At 38.0% G+C, this 25,618-nt stretch overlaps 1 protein-coding gene across 1 annotated transcript; it reads right to left on the bottom strand.

The window, feature by feature from the left end:
- Positions 1–10,500: 10,500 nt before the first annotated feature.
- Positions 10,501–16,580, bottom strand: mmp13b (matrix metallopeptidase 13b). The gene is made up of 11 exons (XM_059331529.1): positions 16,488–16,580; positions 16,238–16,348; positions 14,551–14,678; positions 14,305–14,453; positions 14,071–14,196; positions 13,424–13,579; positions 13,162–13,282; positions 11,691–11,824; positions 11,443–11,602; positions 11,232–11,335; positions 10,501–10,887 (listed from the first exon to the last, which is right to left on the bottom strand). Exons 1-11 carry the CDS (start codon positions 16,578–16,580, stop codon positions 10,787–10,789), a joined length of 1,383 nt encoding a protein of 460 aa, XP_059187512.1. The 3' UTR covers positions 10,501–10,786.
- Positions 16,581–25,618: the final 9,038 nt, after the last annotated feature.

Genomic DNA, 25,618 nt, shown 5'->3' on the forward strand with positions numbered 1-25,618 from the left:
GTTCGAAGCCATGTCATCACATTAATACAGGGCAGTCACTGGGAGAGGGGCAGTAATCAGGAGAACAAGAGGCCCTTTTCAGGTGGATAAAGTCGACACTGGAGGCCTTTAATAAGCGACTCATGTTTTTAGTCAGCTGATATTTGAAAAAACATTTGAATATCTATCCTATGTGCATGTCTGTGGTAATCGCTGCGGAACAAACACATGTATGCAAGTTTGAACAAGATGTATTTCTTGCGTCAGCTTTCACTGAATAAACTTTACCTGATTTTCTTGTTCTTGTGTTTGTTTACTTAAGCGCAGGAAGAGGATTCTGAACATCATCATTAATTTCATTTTCCCAAAAAAACAACAACTTAATTTAGGCGTGTTGTTTGCATTATGGCAGTGTGGGACAAGCGAGCAAAGAAATCAAAAGGTAATCACTGGCTTCTCGGCAGGGGTCTGGCTCTGAGATGTAATTACTTCAAAGCGGAGAGAAGCTTTGAACTGTGTGTAATTAATTCAGGCAAGCAGAACCAGGGTGTCTTTATTAAGTGCTCCGTTCTTGCTTGAACAACTATCAAACAAATGTAATTTGACCTTCCCGGGATAGATCCTCTGGAGGATCAAGCTATCCAAGCAGCTAATTCACTTTGCCTCAACAATGAGCCCATCCTGCTCTGAACACTGCAAGGTTTTACTTTTCAATCCCACAGGAGGCTGAAACCCAAGAATGTTTTTTTTTTTTTTTTTTACAAGCAACTTTCTAAAGCATTTGTTTGGAGCTGATAATTGTTTCTTAACACAAAAAGAATGTCTTGCACGTACTGTATTTCCAGAGGTGTTGAAGCAGATTTTTCATTTGACAACACTAATGTTGCTTTCAAATGCCCTCTGGCTTATTGTGCTGCTGTGACAATAGAAACCAAGGCACTGTGTCAGCACACTGCAGCTCAGCACAGAGGTTTTGTTTTTCAGACAAACAAAAGATCAGCTCAACTTGTCACAGCCCACAAAGATTTGCTTGTTGTTCTAAAGAGCTGTTGAAGTTTATACCACTGTATGGCACTACTGTGCATTTGGTAAATCCTACAGAGATTTACATTTGGCTTAAACAAAGAAAATGCACCAGGAGTCCAAGAGTGCAAGAGTCCATGCAAATGATTGATTGGTGTTAATTTAAATATTCGATGCCATATTATAGTTTAAGGTAGTTTCCAATCTATGGTTCGGGAAATATGCTTTCCACATGGACGCTCGCACAGACATGAGCTGAATTATGACAAGGAAATGTTTTGATCCTTTATACCTCATGCTGGTTTTTCCTTGCAGCCTTCAGCAGCTCCTCAGGTTCTCCTGTTTCTCCTCCCAGATATGCATGGACTTCAGCCTTGAAGACACTCAAGACCCTCCCACATGCGTCAAGCGTAAATCAGGCGTAAGGAGTCATACAATGATTAAAAACACAAATATGTGTACTCATCGGCCACTTTATTAGGTGAAGTGTGTACCTTATAAAGTGGTGATGTGATCTTCTGTGTGCAGAGATGGTCTTCTGCATACCTTGGTTGTAACGAGTGGTTATATGAGTTCTACAATTCTACATTTCTACAATGTAATTATCCAAAGAGACGTACATTTCAAAGTTTATACAACACAAGCAAAGATTAAGTCAAAAGGCAACACATGAGTCAGTGTCTTGGGTTAAGTTTGAGTCCATTAGGATGTAAGTGATATTAGGCAGTGCATACAGACAGTGCTTGTTTTTATTGTTATTTATTATTCTCTGTGTAGATTTTGTGTGAAGATGTTCAGTAAAGTGGTGGGTCTTTAGTCTTTTCTTAAAGCTTGAGAGGGACTCCATCAGATTGGATAGAGTTTGGGGGAACTACAGAGGAGAAGAGTTTAGTTTGAGACGTAGGGCCCTGCAGGGGTGGAGGAGCCAGACAACTGTCATTGGAAGAGTGTAGTGAGTGAGCAGGATGGTTTGTGGGCCTGAATAAAGGACCTCAGGTAGGCAGGAGCTGTGCCAGTTGCTGTTTTGTAAGCAAGAGACAGCATGAATTAGATGCAGGCAGCAACTGGGAGCCAGTGCAGAGAGATGAGATGGAGTGACATGTGCTCTCTCGGGCTGGTCTCTCTTAGGTTCTGGATCATCTGCAGAGGCTTGACAGTGCGAGCAGGAAGAACTGCCAATACATAGTTGCTGTTGCCTTTCTATAATCTTGAACCAGTCTGACCATTCTCCTCTGACCTCCGGTTTCAACAAGGCATATTTTCTCTTTTTCTGACCATTCTCTGTAAACCCTATAGATGGTTGGATGTGAAAATCCCAGTAGATCAGCAGTTTGTGAAATACTCAGACCAGCCCGTCTGGAACCAACAACCATGCCACGTTCAAAGTCCCTTAAATCACTTTTCTTCCCCATTCTGACGCTTGTTTTGGACTTCAGCAGCTTGCCTTCTCTATGTCTACATGCCTGAATGCATTGAGGTGCTGCCATTTGATTGACTGATTGACTGAGTTGTATATTTTTATAAAATGAAAATAGGTTAAAATCACTCTTTCTCTCTCTTTTTGTTACAACCTGAAGACATATGCAACCTTGTTTTCATTCACTGATTTTTATGGCCATTTTAAGTATCACGTTAGAAAAGCTGATTGAAAAGTGAAAAATTCAACAAAACCTTCCAAATCGCACCAAAAAGTGTTTATGCTTGCATGTGGTTGTGTCCTCTGTTGAAAAAGTTGATATGCCATTTAGAGATATGGAAACGCCTTTGCCCAGTTCTAATGTAGCAAACATTTAACTCACATTACTAATCAACTGTTTTGCTTTCGGCGTCTTCCCTAAAATGTCAGTAATTTGATCTTGTTTCCAGAGAGTTTAATCATTGGCCGATACAAGCTGACATGAAAGACCAAGTAAAACTCTCAGCTTTTCTCTTGTGGATGGGTTAAATGGCCATGACGTCTTGTTTTCTTTCCAGTTTGCAACCTCCAGCCAAACACCAACTACTGATAAGACTACACTGTAGCCTAGCTTACATTCCAAATGTTTGCTCTTTTTTTGCTTCACAATTGAATAGAAACACAACTAATGGGTTGCAAGTAAACACTGCTTTGTTTTTTATAAAGAGACTTTGAACCACTGTGTTCCTTAACTGCTGTTGTGCCTTAAAGGGACTGTTCTCTCCCAAAAATCCATATTCTTGTTTACCTATTTATTAGGCTACAGTATTTTGTTGTGAGTGTTGGAGATATCAGCCGTAGAGATGTCTGCCTTCTGTCAAATCTAATGAAAAAAGAAAAACTAAACAGCAACGTCTCTTTCCAGAAATCATTGGGGGTGAACTGTCTTCTCTTTTGATGAAGAGTAAACATTTCCAAAACTGCACCATGACTCAGCACGTGTAGGACTACCTTGCGGTCAGTAGTGCATACAGTGGACTTTGTTATTATGCTGAATCTGAGGTTAGAACAGTTCCATCTGTTCCCTCACTTGAAATTGAGGTCATGTTTCATAAAGTAGAGCAAGAACAGTTGTTTGCTGCTATATTCACATTATACAAGTATCTCCACTTCTGTCTTCAGCCAAAGTTCAGATATTCCTCGCATGTGTATTTTTGCACAACAGATGGTGGCAAATTCAACCAAGATTGAGCAATGCTATTTAGCTGACGTAGGCTACACATAAACATGCCCATGTGAATGAGTTAAAAATAAGTCTTTATTTTTACACAATAACTGACAGTGTGTATTATCAACAGGGCCCATAGAACAGGTTTATGTTACAAACAGGTAGAGCGTGCAAGACAAAAGCATGACTTTGTGTGAGGTCACAATTGCTGGATCATGTTTCTCCACTGACAACTGGCTGTAAAAAAAACAACAACTTATTCATGGAAACACTAGCTGGTAGAATTATTGTTAATTTGTTTTAAGTAATTTCAAATTCTTCATGTATGTTGTTTTTTTTGCATTCCAGTCGCATTAAAGAAGTGCAAAAGCTTTTTGCGTTTCATACCATAAAACTCTGGAAATATTTAAATGTGCAACAGGGTCTGACGAAACAGTTCAAACATTAAAAAAATGTAACTGTACAGTGAAGCCCTTTTCTGATTTCAGAAAGAAAATATTGTTGAATTTCCAGCACTGAAAGACGTTATTGTCCAAGTATATGGTTATGGAGTTTATTTACTATCTTTATTCAAGTGCACGATTTTTTGTTTGAGAGCAGGATTACTTGTTTTACTGCTCTCTCTCAAACCTCTTCTCTTGCAATCGAAATGTCTCTGTGGCTATGCAATAAAAGCACTACTGCTATATACACATGTGTTATTGCACTAATACGGAGAACGGGTGTTTGTATTGACTGTTATTTTATCCCAAGAGTTCAAGTGAGAGCAAAGTAAATCACACAGTTTTGAGCTCAAGGACAGAAAAAGTGTGAGCAGTGATATTTTGAGTGCACAAGAACAGGTTTGAGAGAAAGCAGTAAAACAATCTGAAGGAAAAATCAAGTCAGCTCTTGAATAGAAATATGAAATAAACTCCATACATGGTCACCTCCTTGGCATGGTCGGCTGGTCTTTGGCACAACGGACTCCGCTGTCTTAGAGCAGATTTATACATTCGTATGAGAGCAATGAATATTGATCTGACAAAGGGAACCAGTCAGTAACAATGGTCAACATTTTAGTCCATACTGCTAAACGAATGGAACCTTTCTGGATGTGGAGACAGCTCCATTGATGTTGTTGCTCTCAAATTTGTTCTATAAACCTGCCGAAATAAGTAACATTGGAAAGATGCAAAGCTTTATGTTCTGAATTTAAGCTTTTTACTGAAAATAATATATTCGGCTGCAACCCCTTTGTAATTAACAACATTTTGATAAGTAACCATAATTAAATGACATATGCTTTCTCAGTAATGGATTAAAACTGCATTTATTTTGTAGTTTAAATACTAAACTCTGTTGCATGTAACAAGTTATTCCCCAACACTCAGTTTTTGGCTTTTTAATTTTTTATTTTAGTGATGATGGTAAATTTATAATGTATGGAACCAGTAGAGTAGATTGACTGGAAAAAAAATGTTGATACTATAACCACTGGCATTACTGTAATGAAATGAGGCAGGATTGGAAGTTTTGAAAGCTCGCTATACATTTTTGAAGACACTGCAAGGTTTGTCATGTATAACTGTACACAATCTTGGTTAAATACTGCCTCCCATGTGTTTGAAATATATGGCCAAGCATTACACATTGTACCTTTAATCAATTAACTAGTTCTTTTCCCTACCTTTTTAAGTTTTAGGTAAAGGCCCCATTGTTCTCAATGAAGGCCCCGCCCCCAATTCTTAAATTGCCAACATACCAAAATACTAACATACTTACATACCAAATACTAACATTGGTAATATTGTGCAATGAAAGCCTTAGGTTGCAGTTTAGCTCATCCTAAAATACTGAAGTCACACTTACAGCTATTTTACTGCACTTACTGGGCACTTTTGGGTCTGGGCCATATCAGGTCAGCCTTACCTACTAATGGGTCAACACAGAGCAGAGCCTGACTTTTCCCACATTCCAGCATCTACAGTACGTAGGAGGAAGAAACACAGACTGTGCCCCTTTCACTGAATCACTGGCTGCTTTGCAAACACGATGACTTCAGATTTTTTCTATACTGGTCTGGGAAAAGGAAGAATAACAGCAGGCAGACGAGACAAGAAGGCTAACAGTACTCAGAAGGCAAAGGAAAATAAACAGATACACCCAGAAGGATAATATTTGCCGCTATCAACACTGAGCACACTCTTAAAGCCACATTTATCAGAACTGCTCAGATGAAGTTGAACAACAACACAATGCCTCTCCTGCACTGTGACACACAGGCTGTAAAATGTGAACGTGCATGTTATTTTGTCAAATCAGAAGATATGAATTAAAGTTGTTTTAATTAAAGAAGCTTTCTTTGACATTTCATAGGTCTTACGTGCCATATGGCATGCCTACACTCAGAATAATCAGCTCAGTGTCGGAGTAGCAGGAGTCTTGCATCACCCTTCTCATATTGGTGGTCTGAGGAGGGAGTTTCCCAGAGGAAAAGGGATATATCCTGAGACTGCTGCCCTCCATCTGGTTTCCATCAGGAGCTGCTGGGCTGGACTATGTGAAGATTTTCTCAAAGGATACCACCTTTTTTCCCCCATTCTATTTTTCATTGACCTCCTTCAACTGTCTCTGTCCTTGTCTTGCATTTTTATTATCTCCAATGTGCTACAGAGCTGAAACAGACACAAATAAATCCAAATGAGATATATCACCATAAAATTGAAGTAGGAAAAAATAAGAGGTGGATGTAAACATTAAAGGGATAGTTTGGATTTTTTGTAGGGAGGTTGTATGAGGTGCTTATCCATAGTCAGTGTATTACCTACAGTGGGAGGCTATTGGCACACCTCCAGTTTGTAGAAGCAGGCAGGAATACCGGTGTAACAGCCTAATATAATCTGGTCTAGGGGGGTTTGAAATAGCCTAGCCTGTTTTATAATCCTGGGGATAGTTTGGTGGGGGGTTAATCTGGGCTGCTACACCAGCACTGAAGCAAAGCAATGCACTGCTATGGACGGGGGCAGCAGCTAAACTTATTTTAAAACCTAAAAAAATTCAATTTCAGTTTGAGTGCATGTATTACTTGAAATGTTCATGTGTTTACCTTGCCACCAGAGAGCCTCTTTCCTGTGGCATTATATTTTCTCAACCTTACATATTCCTACGCATAAGCAAAACTGTATTATTTTGCTGATCAGCTATTTGGATCTGGCTTTCTGTGTTTATGGAAGAGACAACAAATACATAAAATACAAATAAGCGATTATGACAGTGATGAAATGCTGTAAAAACAAGAGAACACCTTTTATAAAGGGAGACTGACCAGCCAAAAGAAACTGGAAGGAGCAAGGTAAAGCAAGGTGAAAATAATCTAAATATAGCGTACACTTAAACTAAGGTTGATGTTGTCTTTTAGGAGTCAAAGATATGTTTAGCTGCTGCCCCTGTCCACTGCAGTAAATAGCTTAGCATATATGCATATATGTAGCTCTACTAGCTTCATCAAACTGGTGGCGTGCTGACCGCCATCTAGCTAATACACTGACGCTGGACAAGTATCTCATACAACCACATTAAAAAATGTTTTACTACACCTTTAAAATTAATTTCCTAGCTTCAGGGAGCACATGTCAGTCTAGGAGCTCAGATGAACCGCACCCACCTGTTCTTGGCTGCAGGATCTAAATCTTCCGCTCATTGAATGCTCTGTAACGTACCGACCTAGCTGCACTTTTCTAAATCAGTAAACGCAGCATCACTTCAACACATACCGTCTAACCAAGAGAGAGATATTAAAATTCAGCGTTTATGATTTTTTCATTTGGCTCATGTTCAAATCCTCAATGCTGCATCTTGAACACGTTGAAAGAGTCAGATATTAATGACTTTTGACTGGGGCAGGAACAGCAGGGGAAAGAAAGGTAGACTTATACGACCTCTGAATCCACATGGTGCTAAAAGTGACTTAATGTTTCATGTTTCTTCCTTGCATTGCTCTATAAAAGCCTAAAGTTAAGTCAATACCAAAAGTTGCTCAATATCTGCAAACCACCAAGGAGGGAGAGCATGTCAGCAGTAAATATTTAGAGACAAGAGACAGTTTTGTTCACTTTCCAAGGGGAGTAAAAACACATCCAAGTATAGGAGACAGAGTGATCAACTCACTGAAATAAACATATAGAGACTTTAAATGTTAAAACAGTTGTGTTTTACTGTGAGTGCTTTTTCTATCTTCCCAAAACTGGATCTACTTTCCCTCAGGCCACAAACATGCATCTTTAACCATCATTAACATCAAGGTAAAGTTACAGGAATAGGAATATTTTGAGCACAGGCCTGGAGTCAGCTGTATCAGTGTTTGCTGAGCCTCCCTCAGCCAGTGCTGTTTGAGAACACAATGAGCTCTGTTGTTTAAATGTTTCCTTTGTCATGTCGTCCCCCTTGTTTCTGCATTGCCCACGGCACAATCCAATTCAAAACACATGAACTCTTTAAGTGGCAAGCTGAAGGGGGAAGAATAATTTCTGACACATGCAAATAACATGATAATCTTCATTTGATTGAAAAAAGGCTTATGCAAAAGACATATTACTTTCAGATAAACCATCTCAGACTCGTAAAGCCACACCGATGATGAACACACAGGATTTGTGACGCAGCCTACACCACGCAATACCTCGGAAATGAGCAAATGAGGTGACTGCTTCACTGCACTGTAATTACATCCACATGATGGGGCCTTTGGATTACGTTGCTTGGCTCTAGCTTCACTGTTCCCTTCAACTTCATCTAGAGATACTGACCTTTCAAATCTGGGCCGCTCACACAACACAAATTCTTAATTTTCATAAAACATCTCACATGCTCCTAAACTTTCAGCTCAGATAACTGGCTTTAGGTTGATAAAGTACGCTGGAATATGGAGATACTGAGTGTAATGACCCTTAATTAATGCAATTAGTGCTTATTCTGTTGCTTTGTTCAGATCTGATACAACCAGAGCCAAAGATTTTCCCCAACATTTGTTGCACTAATGAAGCATGCACTGATTTTTTTACTGATTTTTTTCCATATCTCACTTAAGCTGTCCCAGATTTGTCAGGACTCTGGTTATAGCAGGACCTTCCCAAACAAACTGTTGAGGAGTGCTCTCTAGTGGAGAAAGTGGGGAACTACATGTTCATGCCCCAGAGTTTCTTGAGATAATAATGTAAGCAAGTCCCATACTAATACAACATTAAATGTAGTGTCTAATTTAATTCAAGTATATGTGTTATTTATTGAATATGTTTTGCAAAGCTATATAGTCCTTTATTGAGTATTGATGCAATAAATAAATAATTGTAATGTATTTCCATACCTTTCCAAGTCAACAACCCCCCAGCAAGGTTACATTATCTGAGTCTGATCTGAATAAACCACATTCCAAAATCAGCAGTATTTAGTTTAATTTAAGTTTATTAAACCTTGCCAGTGTGTTATATGCACCTACGCAACCTTTGAGTCTAGGCAGTTCATCTGCTTTTCCGGTTAATGCTTTAATGTAAAAAAAAAAAAACGCTCAGTTTCATACTGTGGGTCTTAATATATACCTGTATTCTGTCTGAAACACTCCATTCAGGTGCCTGTCTCTTTAAACCCAGTCTGCTCTGATTGGTCAGTGTATTGAATTTTCCCAATTTGCACTCTCAGTGTCTCTGCACCATCATTGCAGCCGGGGAGTGACTGTAATGGCATTGTTGCAACACTTTCTACCTGTATAGTTGTGACATCACAGTCTTGATCACTCCTTTAAATGAACAGTTTCTGAATACGGACTGTGTGCATTTCTCTGTGGATTTTGTTAGGATCCCAGTCTGTCCGGTAATATGCCTGGGTGTGTGTGTGTGTGTTGTGTGTGTGTGTGCGTGTGTGTGTGTGTGTGTGTGTGTGTGTGTGTGTGTGTGTGTGTGTGCTTGTGTGTGTGCTTGCCTCCGCCTTCGCTCATCAGAGCACCTGAGCCAGACACTGGGCTGTCTCCACTCTTCACTGATTACCTGTTCTACTTAAACCCTGTGGCTCCTGTAATCCGGTGCCATTTCTATCCATGTCTTTTCTAGTAAGTTATGCTTCGGCCACTCTTTATCACAAGTTTGTCAGAGTTTTTGATGCGTGTTTCTAACCCCCTGTTTTTCTCGCCCCTTCATGACCTCCCCTTGTGCCTGGCTTGTCCTCGTTTCTGCCTTTGTGGCCTTGGTGTTTCTGCAGTGTGTTATCAAATTATTATTTTTTGCTTGAACTAGACTTCTCTGTGTCCAGCGATTAAGTCCAGTTCTAACCAAAGTACAGAACCGTAACAGATTGACCATCTTCATACTTTCACAGTATTTATATTGCACCTACACCTGCTTTATAATTAACAAAATCAAAATGTTTACTATGATCTGACTTTACATTAAACAAATTACTTGTGACAAGGTATAACTATGTTTTAGTGATAAAATGTTATACATACATAATTGTGATGATCAAATAACATACTCATTGCCTTCATTTACTCACATTTTATTTAATAAATCAACATAAATCATAAAAATCAAACAAGAAAATTCACATATGTCAAAAATACATCAGTGCTAAAATGACATTTGGTAAAATCTGGTTTGAGTAAGTGGATCTTTTAGACACAGTCCCATTAGTGTCGAGTCTTAAAACTCATCTTTGGCACAAGATGCAGTGTCGGAGATACTTTAGAATTCATTTTACGTGTTTGAACTCTATATGGGACATTACTTTACTTTCAGCACTTGGCCCTCTGAGAACACTGAGGCCATTAATCTAGTTTTAATGTACCTGCTTCTATTGCAGAATATATTAAACAACCAACGTCAGTGAAACAAAATGAATTCACTGCCAACTGCTGCTTACAAGAAACTTAACCTGCTAAGCATCTTGATGTACAAAGTAAAACTTATAGTACAAATATAGAGATGTAAAATAAATAGCAATAATCTATGGAAATATGTTTCTGAGGAATTTTCCAGCATTCTGTGTCAAATTAAACTGTATTTCCTACAGGTGTCCAGCACTAGTAAACTTTTTTTTTCATAACAGGTCAACCCTGCATGTCTACATGTCCCTGCTCATTCAATGAACTGTTTTTGTTTATCGTGGAGTTGGCGGTTGCAGATGCCTCATCAGCAGTTGAGAATGGAGTTGGTCCTCATGATGCGAATGACCTTCCTGGAGTTGTAGCTGTACTCGTACTGCATGTGTTCATGGAAGAAATACAAGTATCCTGGAAGACAACAGAGTGGGAGAACAGTTAGGGAAAACAGTATAGTGGTATAAAATATATATTTTGATTATTATCAATACAGAAATGGGATAGCTCTTCTGTGTGGAGTTTTCATGTTCTCCTCTTCCTCCCACGGTCCAAAAACATGCAGCTAGCTTTAATTGGTGACTCTAAATTGCCCGTAGGAGTGTATGAAAGTATGAATGGTTGTCTGCCCTGTGACAGTCTGTCGGCCTGTTCAGGCTTTACCCCGCCTCTCACCCAGTGCCAGCTGGGAAGTTCGCAAGTTCGGATAATCGTTTAACAATTATGAATGAAATGTGATAAATGAGGCTTTAAAATACCATAGTGATAAGCAGCAGCGTCGACCTCGTCATCCATCCCAGGAAAATCATCCTCAGTGGATCTTGGGTAGCCACTGTCCATAGTGCCAGTTGCTTCATCGTAGCTGTGGGAGACAAAGCAAAGCAAAGCGATGTTAATGGAATATAGAATCACATGTGAAACGTATGACAGGAGTGCAGATTTAAACTTGTGACACTCATCACCACATACCTCCAATATTCCTCATCAGTGAAGAGCAGAGTTTTCCCGGTGTCTCCGATGTGCACAGCTGCATCTATTTTCCTTATTTCCTTAGGAAGACCAAGTTTGTGTATGTACTTTGGATAACCATCCACCAGGTTATATCCATTCAAAGCCCACATTTTGATCCCTGTTGAAACATAGAGTTTTGGTTCACACACACACTATATCTAGAATAAAAAAAAATTAATAGCAATAAATAAGTATGTATAACCCACCACTAAATATGATGACTAGATCCTTCTCTGGGTTCTCGTATGCTGCGTCCACCTTGTTGGGGAGGGAGGGCCACGTGGACTTGATCATTGTCTGCTCGGGCTCCGGCATCTGGGGATGGAGACGCCAGTAGAATCTGCAACACACGTAATGTGGCAGAGTTATGGTTTGAGTTTGAGTTGTTATAGGTTACTAGTCTGGTAGTCTTTCATGGTCATGATCTAGAGCAGTGGTCCCCAACCTTTTTCCCTTTTTATTTCATATTATAGTCAATGCATAACAATAACAGTAATGAAAAACTGAAAGTAAAGTCAACAACTGCAGAGGTTTGTGTTGAATGAGCGATTTGGATTCATTCCCCATGAGTTTTCCTTTTTTTAGGAACTTTTAATACAATTGTCTGTGTTTTTCCATTTTATTAAAATAAAAATCTATGCATAGACTGATATGACATCTGTCATTAAGATGAAGGAGGCTTTATGAATGCTTATGAATGTTGTCATTAAGTGCCATTCCGCCAGTTATGTCACTTTTAATCCAAAGTTGACATTGTTTGGCATTTCTTTGTCAAGAACACAAAAGTATTTTTTTTTAAAACATTTGTGATCATGTATGTTCAAAAAGTAAGCAAGGAACTAGTTACACAGATTATGATACTGCTTTATAAAATACCTTAGTCAATAACTTAAGTGTACTTATACATTATTGGGAGGAGTTTTTTTTCTTTGCTGTGGTAGTTTCTGCCATCTCAAACAATGTCTGACAATGACAAACAAAGACAATGCATTAAAGGTGACATAATTGACTGATTGACACTTAATGACAACATTCATAAGCATGCTTGAAGTCTCATTTATCTTAATGACAGCTGTCATGTCAGTCTTATGCAAACCTTTTCAAATAAAGTGTTACCATCTTTTCTTCTCCCTTACAATGGGCTATTGTTCTAATAGCCCTTTGGTTGTTTTAACTGTGTAGTTTTTGAATGCAGCACGAGGCTGTTTAGTATAGAGCAGGGATGGGCAACTTAAATGGTGGAGGGGGCCACAGTTTTTCGTCGACACTACCACAGGGCCACATATAGGACTGTGCACTTAACCAGATATGATGAAACTGCAATTTTAGGGCCACTTCAAGTGAGAGTGCGGGCCGTATGCGGCCCCCGGGCCTCCAATTGCCCATCCCTGGTATGTATAGGAGCTACTGGCAGAAAGAGAAGACTCTTTTTAATTCTTTTTAATTTTATATTTTAAATATTCTAAACTTTAGAAATAACAATTCCATTCGTTTTTTCACAGAAGTGAATAAAATGGTGAGATGCAACGGTAAATAAAAAAACAAAACAAATCATTATAATACACCCCCAAAAAAAGTATAAAATACACTCCTTAAAATGAAGAACCACCCTGTGAAGCTTTAGTGATCCCTTGGGAACTAGTGATCTAGAGTTTAGGTATTAGTGTCTTACTGTACCTGTCTTTGAAGATGATGGTTTCCCCTCTGAGCTCAGTGACGGCGTCAAAAGTTAACATGGGGTCACATTTGTTTGGCGCGTCAGGCTTTGGCTTCACTTTCCTTGGGTTTGGGTTTGGGCCTGTGATTAAACATGTGGCATTAATGAACAGTCCACCTCATATTTCATTTAAAAAGATACGACCCAGTGTCATGCTATACAACCATGGTATCAATTATGATTTGACTAGTGAATGTAGTTTCTGATCATGTTTTTTCCCACCGTAGAGAGCCTGAATGCCTTCAATGTCGTCCTCAGCGAGGGGGTAGCCTGTAGTGTACGAGTACACAGGGTACATCAGGGCGCCGGCGTCGTTGGAGTGAGACATACCCAGGGCGTGGCCCAACTCATGGGCCGCCACGATAAACAGGTTGTAAGCTGAGGAGGAAAGATGCTCAGAGTTAATCGTCAGGATAGAGCTTACTAAGATAAGATAAGGTAAGGTATGACTTTATTTATCCCGCAGTGGGGAAATGTAGTCGTCACAGCAGCTCAAGATACAGACACATAGATATTTAAAAAAAAATAAGAATATAAAAAATAAGACATATACATACATTCTATACACATTCTATACATACATTTCTGCTATTTGGCATGTATTATTAATATATATGTTTTGTGTTTGTTAGTTTTCCTGAAAGTACTTTGCATTTTACAGATATTGCACATTGGAGAAAATATGTTTTAGCATGTTAAATAGGTTAAATAAGTTTTTGCATGTAGTAGTATGAACATCTATTATGCATATATATATTCAAATATATGCAGAGCTATACAAAGAATACGTAGAATACATAGAATAAGTGGTATATGACATATATATATATATATAATATGCATGTTGTACATTTATGCATTACTCAGACCTGATGAGTCTTTGGTCCAGTGTTCTTCCTCATCAAAGTGAGTGTCTCCTCCGATGCCTTGGCCGGGCGGGTAGGCATGAGCAAGCAGTCCATTCGGCCCGTCAAAAGGATTGTAGTCTCCATGTTCTACAGGATAAAACAGACAAGCTTTAATATATAAAGCATGTGATCAGCAGGAACAATGTCAAAAAAGCCATGTATTTTTCTGTAGAGGATATATACAGTCAGAATGACCTTTTTCTCCAAAGCTGATCATGATGTCAGCGATGCCCTTGTGCAGCTTCTTAAAGGTCAGAGGCGTGACATCGGCCCAAACGTTGAAGGCGTTGCGGATGGCTCTGTCTACATCAGACGCCTTCAGATCTGGTGTATAATTCACTATCCTGGAACATCGAAGAACAGACGACAAGGAATATTGAGTAAAGAAATGATACCGGTGGCCATATCTAAATACCTCCACTCCTTGTTAAATTATTTTACCTGAATGTGACATTGTTGTTTTGCCATTTGAGGTGTCGAGGGAAATGGTTGTACTCCCCGATGTCAGGGACGCCACATCTGGCCTGCTTCATCAGCTCCAGAGTGTTGTCATCTAGATTCCCTGTCACCTTCAGAGGCAGAAGAGATGGAAAGAAAAGCAAGAACATAGGTTCATAAAATACTGTAGAATTTGACATTTTGAAGCTATTTAGGGTAGATTTTACTTTTACCTCATGGATTTTTTTGGGAAATAATCGGTGGTATTTTGTTATATTGAGGCTCGGGGGTTAAATTATAAACCATTTGTAATTTACACACATTTTTAACATGAATTTAAATGTTATCTACACTCCCACATTTGCACAACAGGAACACAAAATTTGGCACAGTTTAAAGCTCACTCCTCAAGTTAATACCGCATTGAAAGATTTTAACCCATTTCTGCCAACAACAAAACTTTTGAGTTTTGTTTGTGGGAAGAGTTGCCTGGGCTCGTTTAAGCACAAATTTGAAGACATTTTGAAAAATGAGTTGTTGTTGTACCATATCTTTGGACAAAGGGGACTACTTTTATCATATTTCATTGTTTTAGGGGGGAAAAAAAAGCCCCATGTCCCCAAATACTAAGAATAATAAGACAATGTCTGTATCTCATTATACTACATTGTATGAGCAGCACGATCAAGTATTTGGTACCTATAAAATCATAACAAGTTATATATCAAAGATATGCACACATATGGAGTGTAAAAAAATGAAAATTACTACAGATTAAGGTTAGATTTTTTTTATGTGACCTAAACATTTTAAAGTTGTACTTAAATTAATGGTTGCCCAAAGCATGTCCCTACCTAATTTCAAGACTAAATATCGCCCTTGCACAAGAATAGCATACATCAAGCACCACAAATACTCTGTTAAAGTTCCAATCATCATAAACTTTCCTTTTTCTTTTACCTAAAAATACTCAAACTAGCTTGGCTTATTGAATACATATATGTTTAAAATAATGCTGGTTGCCAGTAAAAAAGAAAAGCCATTACAAAATAATGGTTGCACCAAGAGCCACTTGTGTTAGCAGATTGGTTTAATATGATGCATGAGATCTTTGTAATGGAAAATTGACATTCACCTTGAGACTCAAGGGTGATATAGTAGTTATCAGGTATCAAGTATCAGGTCCTTTTGTAACTCCCCTGGCTCCCTGCTACACATACAGTCATGGAAAAATGATTAGACCACCCTTGTTTTCTTCAATTTCTTGTTCATTTTAATGCCTGGTACAACTAAAAGTGCATTTGTTTGGACAAATATAATAATAACAACATAAATTGATGATAAGAGTTTAATTTAAGAGCTGATATCTAGCCATGGCTAGAAAACAATGTTCTAATAACTTTTTCCATGACGGTAGATTGTTATGTTTGAATGATTGTATATACGTTTGCTTGTACATTGTATTCTTTGTTCTTTTTATGAATTTATTTATCTGTTTTTTTGTTTGTTTTGCGGTATAACCAACAAAAACTATGAAATGTGTAAGACTATACACAAGCTGAATTTAATTAAAACAAAAAGAAAATTAAACAAAATGCTCAAACTAAGACATAGGAAGCAAAAGTCATAATATACAAAAACAGCTGTTCATTCACAATACCAGCAGGAGAACTGTCCAGATGTGTGGTACCTTAAGTTTGAAGAATCTCTGCATCTCCTTGATCTTGGTCTGAAAGGGGTCGGATGACCCGCGTCTGCCCTGCAGACCAGCTGGGAGGCCGTAGAACCGCCGGAGGTACTTCTGTTTGTTGAAAGAGAACACAAGTTGAGTGACAAACAGGCGTAGGTTACTCCACTCTGTGGACTCTTGATTATAACAAAAACCACTTGAATCCAGAACAAGCCTAAACAGAGTGTGAATTACAGAGGTCAGAGCTTACCTCTGCTAAGAGCTGGTTGTCTGTGTCCGCAGACGGCAGCGGCAGAGCAGAGGAGTGAGCGACCAGCGCCAGCAGCAGCAGCACAGCAATCATTGTTGTCTCTGTGTCGTCCAAACCACTCATTGGGGTCAAGAAGCTCTGAGGGGTATTTATAGTGCTTTGGGTCCACTTTTTTCTCTCTCAAAGGGTCCCAGTGAGTCATGTAAAAGCACCTAGCCACTTCCTCCTCTGTTTGTTGAGAATGTGCTTGTATCTGTAAAACTGCAGTCACTGTGGTTTGACTGAACTCCTTCCAACCCACCCAAAATGCTTTGATAAAGAAATTCCCATTTCCCAAAATGCCATGACTAATGGAGTTTACCAATAGACTTACTGAAAATGCCTGTCAAGCAAAATAAGAGACACTGAATTCTTTTTGTCTTAAAAAAGAAAAGAAAAACAAGTATAACATGATAGTTATATCTATATTAAATAGAACGTTTCCCCTTATTGTGGTTGTCATATAATTAGTAATTATCAATACATCCTACATAAAATTAAATAAATAAATAAATAAACCTACTATAAAAAAGAAAAAGAAAAAAATAAGGGAATTTTGGGAATACTCTCATGCTGCTGCTGGTCTCATGATAGTCCTTGTGTCTTGCTATTTTAGGTGAAGACGTTATAGGAGATGTGACTAACAAGCACACGTCAAAATAAAGATGATGAAAAGGTGACATCTACATTCACATCCCTCTGGATATTATGTTTTATAAGAGTTTTTTAGTATTACTTATATATATACTTATTTAGTATTTGATAGACTGGGCGGCCTTTCATACTGACAAACATGAGACAAATAAATGTTCTGCATGCGTTTTGTGTAGTAATAATTGAAATCAGCTCTTCCTGATTTAGGTGTTTTCCCGTGTTGCCCTTGGCAGTAATATATGATTCACAGTCAGCAGGATTACACAAAGCATAAATGACAAATTCAATACCTAAATTATCCTAATTTTGTTCTGTCGATTGTGAGAGGTTTGATCACAGCATAGAAACCTTGGAAACCTACAACAAACATTAAAACATAGAAAAACTTACCACTAACAACTAACTAAGCCACAGAGCATCAGACATATTGTCTCTATACTTTATTTAATTGGATGTAGGTCACAAAGAATTTGCAAATCATTGTGTTCTGTTTTTATTACGTTTTTTTTTTACAGCATCCCAACATTTTTGGAATCAAGGTTATAGACGCACAAAGAACACAAAATGCAAGAGACTTTTTTTAAATGATAAAAACAATATTTAAATTGTTGATATTTTGAGCCACCATAGCAGTGTTTGTCAGTTAGATCTGAGATTTGCAGGAGTGTTGCATTTCCATAAATCTGAGGCCATGTGATTGTCAAAATTAAGATACATTTCAATCGGAGCATCAGAATGGGGAAGGTGATTTAAGTGAATTATGGGTTGTGGGTTTCACTCACAACCAGCTCCAGGGTTTACAGAGAATGGTCTGAAAAAAAGGAAATGTTGTCATGACTCCACTGTCTGTTAAGTCTTTTATTTTCCCTTCATGTTCCATGTCTTGTGCTTCCTGTTATATTTTGTGATCGCTCACCCGTCTCTGTTTCAGGTTCCTGTCGTTAACCCCCTTTGTGTCTTGTCTCCTCACCAGTTCTTCTAAGCTAGGGGTCCCCAAACTTTTTTCGGTGGGGGCCACATCAACTTTTCTTTCTGTGATGGGGGGCCGGGGTCAGTCTATAACAGGAAATGATATGGGCCAAAGTGACCACCAGTGTTATTGTGTAAATATAGGCTAACAATCATTTGCTGGCCTTGGCACCACCTGTTGGTTTGCAAAAAAGTAATATAAAGTATTCACATGTTTATTTGAAGTACCACAGATATTCCTTCTTCTTTTTTTTGTAGAAAATGAAAACACAAGCTGATGCCAGTTAACGATGATTTTGTAACAGGTACAGGTGAAATTAGATTCTGCATTCAGAATCTATTTTCCGTTTCCACATTTTGTTGACCGACTCTCTTCCGTTAGCTTGCCTTGCCCGCGAAAACTTGACGCTTACGGTTTGGCATCACGTAGATCAGAATATACCATTGTGTGAGGGGTTGAAAATTAGCTACTACTGTAAATAATTCACAACTAAGGTCAATTTTAATTAGAACGCCTACCTTAATCATTACATGCATATATTTTATAAATAAATATATAATAAATGAAATTTAAAAAAAAACAGGCCATGTTTAGAGGGAATGTTTGGGATAGTTAAGTGGGCCACTCCAATTGCTTTGGCGGGCCGGAAGTGGCCCGCGGGCCGTAGTTTGGGGACCCCTGTTCTAAGCCCATGGTCCAGCATTTCGCATAGTCATAGCCTTGTCGTGTTTGAACCTTGCTCGCCTTTTGATTCTGCCTTTTTGCCTCTCGTCTTTGCCTGTGTGACTGCCAGCCTGTGTACCAACTCTTTTTTTGGAATAAACGCCTTTTGAGTACTGGAACTTGATCTCTGTCATTGCATTTGAGTCCTGCCTTCTGAACTACGTCTTTGACAAATGTCCAGTGAGCCAAAATGCCTTGTTGATGCCAGAGGTCAGAGGAGAATGGCCATGCTGGTTGGAGATGATAGAAAGGCAACAATAAGTCAAATAATCACTCGCACAACTGAGGTATGCAGAATATGCTAGATAATAAAGTGGCCGATGAATGTATGTCAGCTGTTCCAGTTATAGTTAGCCGAAAGCCCGGTACATCTCATACAGACAGTTAAGGCAAAGAGACAGTATAACAGTCACAATCTAAAACTATCATAATAATTTCAGCTTATGAAAACTTTAAGTCACTCTTTTTCTCTTATGATGTTCAAGATGATATTTAAAACACATCCAGAGTATTGTTCCAGACGACATGTGCTGGTAGCTGCAGGTCTGTGCAGAGGAGGCAGGTAAAGACATGCTTCCTGTTACTACCTGAGAGACAACAGAGGTATATAATTATTTGCTCCTGCCACAACAATGGAATTCCTGAACTTCTAAACTGTAGAAAAAGGCTGGTAATGAATGCAAGTTTTAAATAAGTTAACACTTGAAATGAAATACTTAACATAATGACATTCTTTAGCATATTTAAATACAAAACCTCATTTAAAGACTTAAATTCATGCACTCAGGAGTTGTCAAACATTTGACAGAAGCATTTGACCTTGTCACAATTCCAGTTATTATCAACATGCTTCTGGAAAATGTCTCATAATGACATTGTTTTGCTCAGTATCAGACTGCATGTCAAGCTGTTGCTCTGTCAGAGGAAACCAAAGCTCACACACTTCATTAGCAAGTACTGATTACAAACAGTTGGTGTCTCTCGTTGTTATAAAGGAGCACGACAATACAATACAAACATCCCATGCATCCCATTAGTGAAACCATGTGTAATGTGTAACAAACATTGAGTCCAAACACTTCAGCATCCTGTGGAGACAAATATTTTTGGAGTAACATCATTGCTTAGACGGCGGTTAACAGAGTGCTCCTGACTCATGTCAGGGGAAGTTAGCAGCCAGGGGGATTTTTGCTGTTATTTTAAAATGTCACAGACAAACACACAAAATATGGAAACATACACACTACTTATCTGTGATAAAACACTGTGTTGTATAATATATATAGTAGAGCCAAGCCTAAAAACTCACACCTGTAAACCACAGATGAAACACTGTATGATATTCTTGCAACAGGAATAACAAAAATCAATTGTCTGTCCAGTTATCCATCTATAAATCCATACATATGTTTGGATAATAATTTGCTGGTTCAAGATCAAAGGTCAAAGTCACTGTGACCTCACATCTGTCTCATTCTCATTGTAACACATTAAACAGGTTGGGTCACTGTGATCCATGATCCATCATTAGCCCTCAGCTGTGGATCCACCTGTATAAAAGACAGCACAATTGTTAAGCTCAGGTTCAGACCACTGGACTGTGGAAGAGAATATCACTGTCTGCTGAAACAACACCACTGAGCTAAGTAAGAATAAACTGAAGTAATTAAATAAATTGTGTGTGGCTAAATCAGTGACAGGGCTTCATCACACTCAGGAACAAGATAGCTCAGGAAAACCTTCAGGGAATTGCCTAATATTTGGTACATAAAGTCCACTTAGACTCAAGGATACCCTGAAAATATTTTGGAGGTTAAAGGTCAAGGTCATTGTAACCTCACAAAACACACTTTTGGCCATAACAAAATGCACATCAAGTACGACAAAACTTCACACAAATGTTGAATAGGATAAAACAATGTAGTGATGACATTTTTTTAAATCCAAAAGTCAATTTCAACACATAATAGTGACATCGTAATGTGTTCAAATATCTGCTGTTGAATATCATATCATGTTTGGTTGTCTATTGCCAATCAATATCTACAGCAGCTACATCTAACAGTAGCTACAAACAGCTACAGTCATGAAAAAAAATATTAGATAATGATTTTGGTTAAATTAAGAAAACTAGATATCTCTTAAATTAGCTGTTTTTGTTGTTATCATTATATTTGTCCAAACAAATTTACCTTTAGTTGTACCAGACATTAAAATGAACAAGGAATTGAAGACAAAGGGTAGTCTAATCATTTTTTTCCATGACTGTATGTCGGACTTTCACCAAGGAGAATGAGGTTCATGTCCCATGTAAAAACAAAAGTAAACAATGTGATTTTAACATCACTGAACTTATGTGATTCACATTTTTACATAACTTCTCTTGTAACTACTTTGCTTCCGGCATTTATGTACATTTATTTACTGTTTAAACTGTCTTTTATAACGCATAACCAGTACGTTTTTCCACTAAACCTAGATTAGTGGTTTTGTAGCCTAACTTTAACAAAACTGCAGCCTTTTTTACATTGGGCAAACTGTACGTGTATTTTTTATGACGTGTGTGCTATTTTTAGAACGCTCTGCTCCACTCTGAGATGCAAAACGTTCATATGGGTCATTATGGGTGGTAATGCCGATATTCTGTAGTTTAGGTTGGAGATCTTGTTGGGTGTGCACAGATGCAGTTACCTGTTATTAATGTTGACTATTATCACTCAGACATCTACTCAGTCTGACGAGAACGATGCTGCCCTCACTGGGCAAGTTTAAGCTTTGGGACATTGTTGGGACACTGTCTAAAAAGTTAAGAAAATCGGATGCTGTAATTTAATAATCTTTTGTGACATATATTCAATTGAGAACTGTATAAAGACAATATATTAATGTTTGGAATTGTGAAAATTCATTAAGTAAATATAAACTCTGAGTTCTGAATTTGACACAAAAGGAGAGTGGTCGATTCCACTCATGTTATTCTCAGGCTTTGGTCAGATGACTGTATCACATGGTGGTTGGTTGCCTTCATTCGCTTTTTAGACCTTTTTTGCAAGGTTCTTTGTTAGGTTTTGTAATAACAGTGCCTGGAATTGATGTGAAGGACTAACCCACTGACTGCACCTCATCAGGAATGACCCTCATCATGTTGGTGAAATTCACTTCTTAAATGTCACTGTTGGTCATAATATTTTGGCATGGAAGATGCAAAAGGGTTGTGCAGGGATGACATGAGGTTTGTTGAATCGACCACTTCCCTGCTGTGTCAGAGGACAGCTGACACATGTTGGACAGACCTTCTGAGATAAACAGTGAGGATTTGTGTCCTCACTTGGAACTGATGCCAGTTTCATTTTTCTGAGGTGTTTCCACTGTTTCATCATGCAAACCAGGTATTCATTGTTTTATTTGAATTGGTGTTGAGACCAAATCAAAAGCTGCAAAATGTTATTTTTTTTTACAGACCAGGCGTTCCTTCAGGTACTGTATAGCTTTAAAAACAAAAAGAAAAATAAGGTTGTACTTAATTTGTGAGTATGTCCTTGTCCATGAAAGGGTTATTAATGAATCAGTTGTTTCACTGTATTCGGAAAGTAAGTCAAGAACCAGAAGCTGCATTTACATTCTGCTGACTCAAGGCAAGGCAAGGAAAGGCAAGTTTATTTGTATAGCACAATTCAACACAAGGTCATTCAAAGTGCTTTACATACACATTAAAAACAGCAAGACACAATTGAAAACAGTAAAAACAGTCAATTAAAACAGGGAAGATACAGCAGGATAAAAAAAGAGATAAAATAATAAAAAGCACAAGTCAAACATTGTGTAGTTAAAAAGTAAGGGCAGTAGAGTAGAGCAGATAAGTGTTAAAGTTAAGAGTACGCTTCAGTAAACAATAGTGTTTTTAGTCCTGATTTAAAGGAGCTGACCGTTTGGGCAGACCTCAGATCTACAGGTAGTTTGTTCCACAGGTGAGGAGCATAATAACTGAAAGCTGCCTCACCCCGCTTAGTTCTTGTTTTTGGGACACGCAACAAGCCAGTTCCAGATGACCTAAGGGGTCTGGATGCTTCATAGAGAGGGAGCAGATCAAGCATGTAATTTGGTCCGAGACCATTCAGAGCTTTGTAGACCAGCAGTAAGATTTTAAAATCTATCCTCTGACTCACAGGAAGCCAGTGTAGTGATTTAAGGACCGGTGTAATATGGTCCAGTTTCCTGGTGTTTGTGAGGACTCTGGCGGCAGCGTTCTGGATCAGCTGCAGCTGCCTGATTGATTTTTTGTTAAGACCTGTGAAGACTCAGCAGTCAGCCTTGCATGCTTAAAAAAAATTCACCTTCAATAACACCAAAAATATGTTAATGTACATTTTAATCCTTTTTTCTTGTTGTTATTCTACATTTTGTGACTAACTAACTGAATGGTGTGTGTGTGTGTAGCTTCTTCAAAAGAGTTTCACAATAAAAGCCCAACAGAAGAAGCACTTTGAGGGTGTTTCCGTTAATTTTTCTTTTTAGCTTTTTTCTTAAATTTGAGAAAGCCTTCATTTTGAGATAAAATGTCATTGTTCTGAAAAAGTTTCTCCTTATTTTGAGATTCTTAGTCATTAGTTGTGGATACCAAATCATTATTTTGACAAAGTTTGTCATTATTTCATGATACTACAGTTGTTAAGTCATTATTTTGAGATTCTAAATCATTACTTCAGGAAAGTTTCTCATGGTAATGACTGACAGGATATTTTACAATCAATAATCAAGTTAGCATTCTATTTTATACTTTTACTGGGGGAAATGGGCTTTTATGAATTAAAAAAAATTTGACATTGGACATTGGTAAAGACTGCCTTTCAGTCATTTGTAAGAATACTTATTAATTAATGTGTTAGCAACTTTGAATGCAAACATGAAATACAAAGTGACTCAATGTTTCCCGCGATGAGGCAGAATGAAACCTCTGATACCATAAAACACAGCTTTACATATGGTATCATCAAATTTATTGGCAACAGGAAAAATAATTTACTGTGCACAGCTTAAATTACCAGAAGATTACAAAACGAAAGTTCACAACAGCATGAAACTCTTATTGTAAGTCTCTTTGGACAAAATCTGCCAAGTAGATACAATATAATATGACGATATTATGAAAGAGCAGGGAGTCAGAGTATGAATCAGCTTACAGTAAGGAGAATTACACAGATGCTAAAGATGTATCAGAAATGATACAGTACACTACCGAAACTATAATTTAATCTTCACACATTGCAAATCCACAAATAAAACTCAAAAAAGGGCTTAAATTAAAATGCTGAGTAACTGCAAATTTCCCCCAAAACCACAAGGTCAGGCTCACTCAGCAAAATCTACAATCTACTGTACATGTGCTCAGGAGATACCACAGGAGGGCAGCAGAGACTGTTTTGGCTCTGCATGTGTCTTATCCCCAGTGTTGCCTCAGCCTCATGCTCAATTGACAAATTAAAATAAATAGAGAAGAAACAATTCTGATGTCACATTTGCTCTGTCATCAAAAGAGCCTGTAAAAACACATTTGATATATTTTCCTGAAAGAAACCACAAGCATGATCTGCTATCCAGTCTTATTTGTCTATTTGCGACCTGGTCCTCTCAGACTCAGTGAGGATTTTGAATGTGTTGATCATATGATGCCCGAAATAAGGTCTGTGGTTAACACAAGATTAAGAGATGTTCACGTTAGTAAATACCCCCACTTGCGAATTTTTAAGTTTTAACCTTAAAATGGCAGTTGCTAAAAAGTGGCGTAATGAGACTACAGTGGTTTTCGGGAACATTAAACGTTATCACACCGGACACGGACAGAACTCTCTCACTAGTCCACCTTACAGCCTCTAGTTGTGTTTTTTAGTGCTCTTGCAAACTCTGTTAGATTGTAGATTAGGTTAATAAACAATGTATTAGGCTACAGTTTTGCTAGCTTTTCAAAACAGCTGGTTAGCTTGTCGGAGACCATCTGAAGCTAACGCTGGCGACGTAGAAGTCATGTGACTGTGGTGTAGTTTGCTATAGCATAACATTAGCTTTTTACTTCTTTCAGATGCATTAACACTTCAAACATCATAAAAGTGGTGTTCATTTGTGAAGATTATCCTGGTTAACAAAACTTCTGAAATCTTATTATTTCAAACATTTCTGCATAAAACCATCACTTGCTTGCTGCAAAGGTTTTAGCGAAAGTGTATGTATTTTGGAAGTACCAAGCATATGACTGGAAAAATGAGAATTAGATTATACTGCAAGATTTGTGTTAACATTTGTTAACAGACTGATAAATCAATAAAAGTTGTAAAATGCCAGCCACTCTGATTTTCTGTTTTCATATTCTTCCCTCATCATGGAGGCAAGCAAGGGAAAAACCTTAACAGGTTATTGATATAGAAATAGTCATTCTGGGTGTAAAGTATTGCTTTAAAACAAAACTGCATTCATTTTGCATGTTTGCAATGAAAATATCAGCCTGATGCATTTTAAATGCCAACAGAATTCAGAAGCAGGGAAGTTAGAAAAATATAGAGTGAAGTGAAGTGGATATATCACTATTACTATAGTAATATACCATACTATACTATACTATACTATACTATACTATACTATACTGTACTGTACTATACTATACTGTACTACTAGTTTGAATATTGTTTTGTCAATTCTGAATCTCAGTATCCCCTTTAGTGCTTTTGTAGTCTTTGCATAAAGTAGAACTTTT

The sequence above is a fragment of the Centropristis striata genome, chromosome 4 (assembly GCF_030273125.1).
Source record: "Centropristis striata isolate RG_2023a ecotype Rhode Island chromosome 4, C.striata_1.0, whole genome shotgun sequence".
In the NCBI taxonomy this organism is placed as follows: Eukaryota; Metazoa; Chordata; class Actinopteri; order Perciformes; family Serranidae; genus Centropristis; species Centropristis striata.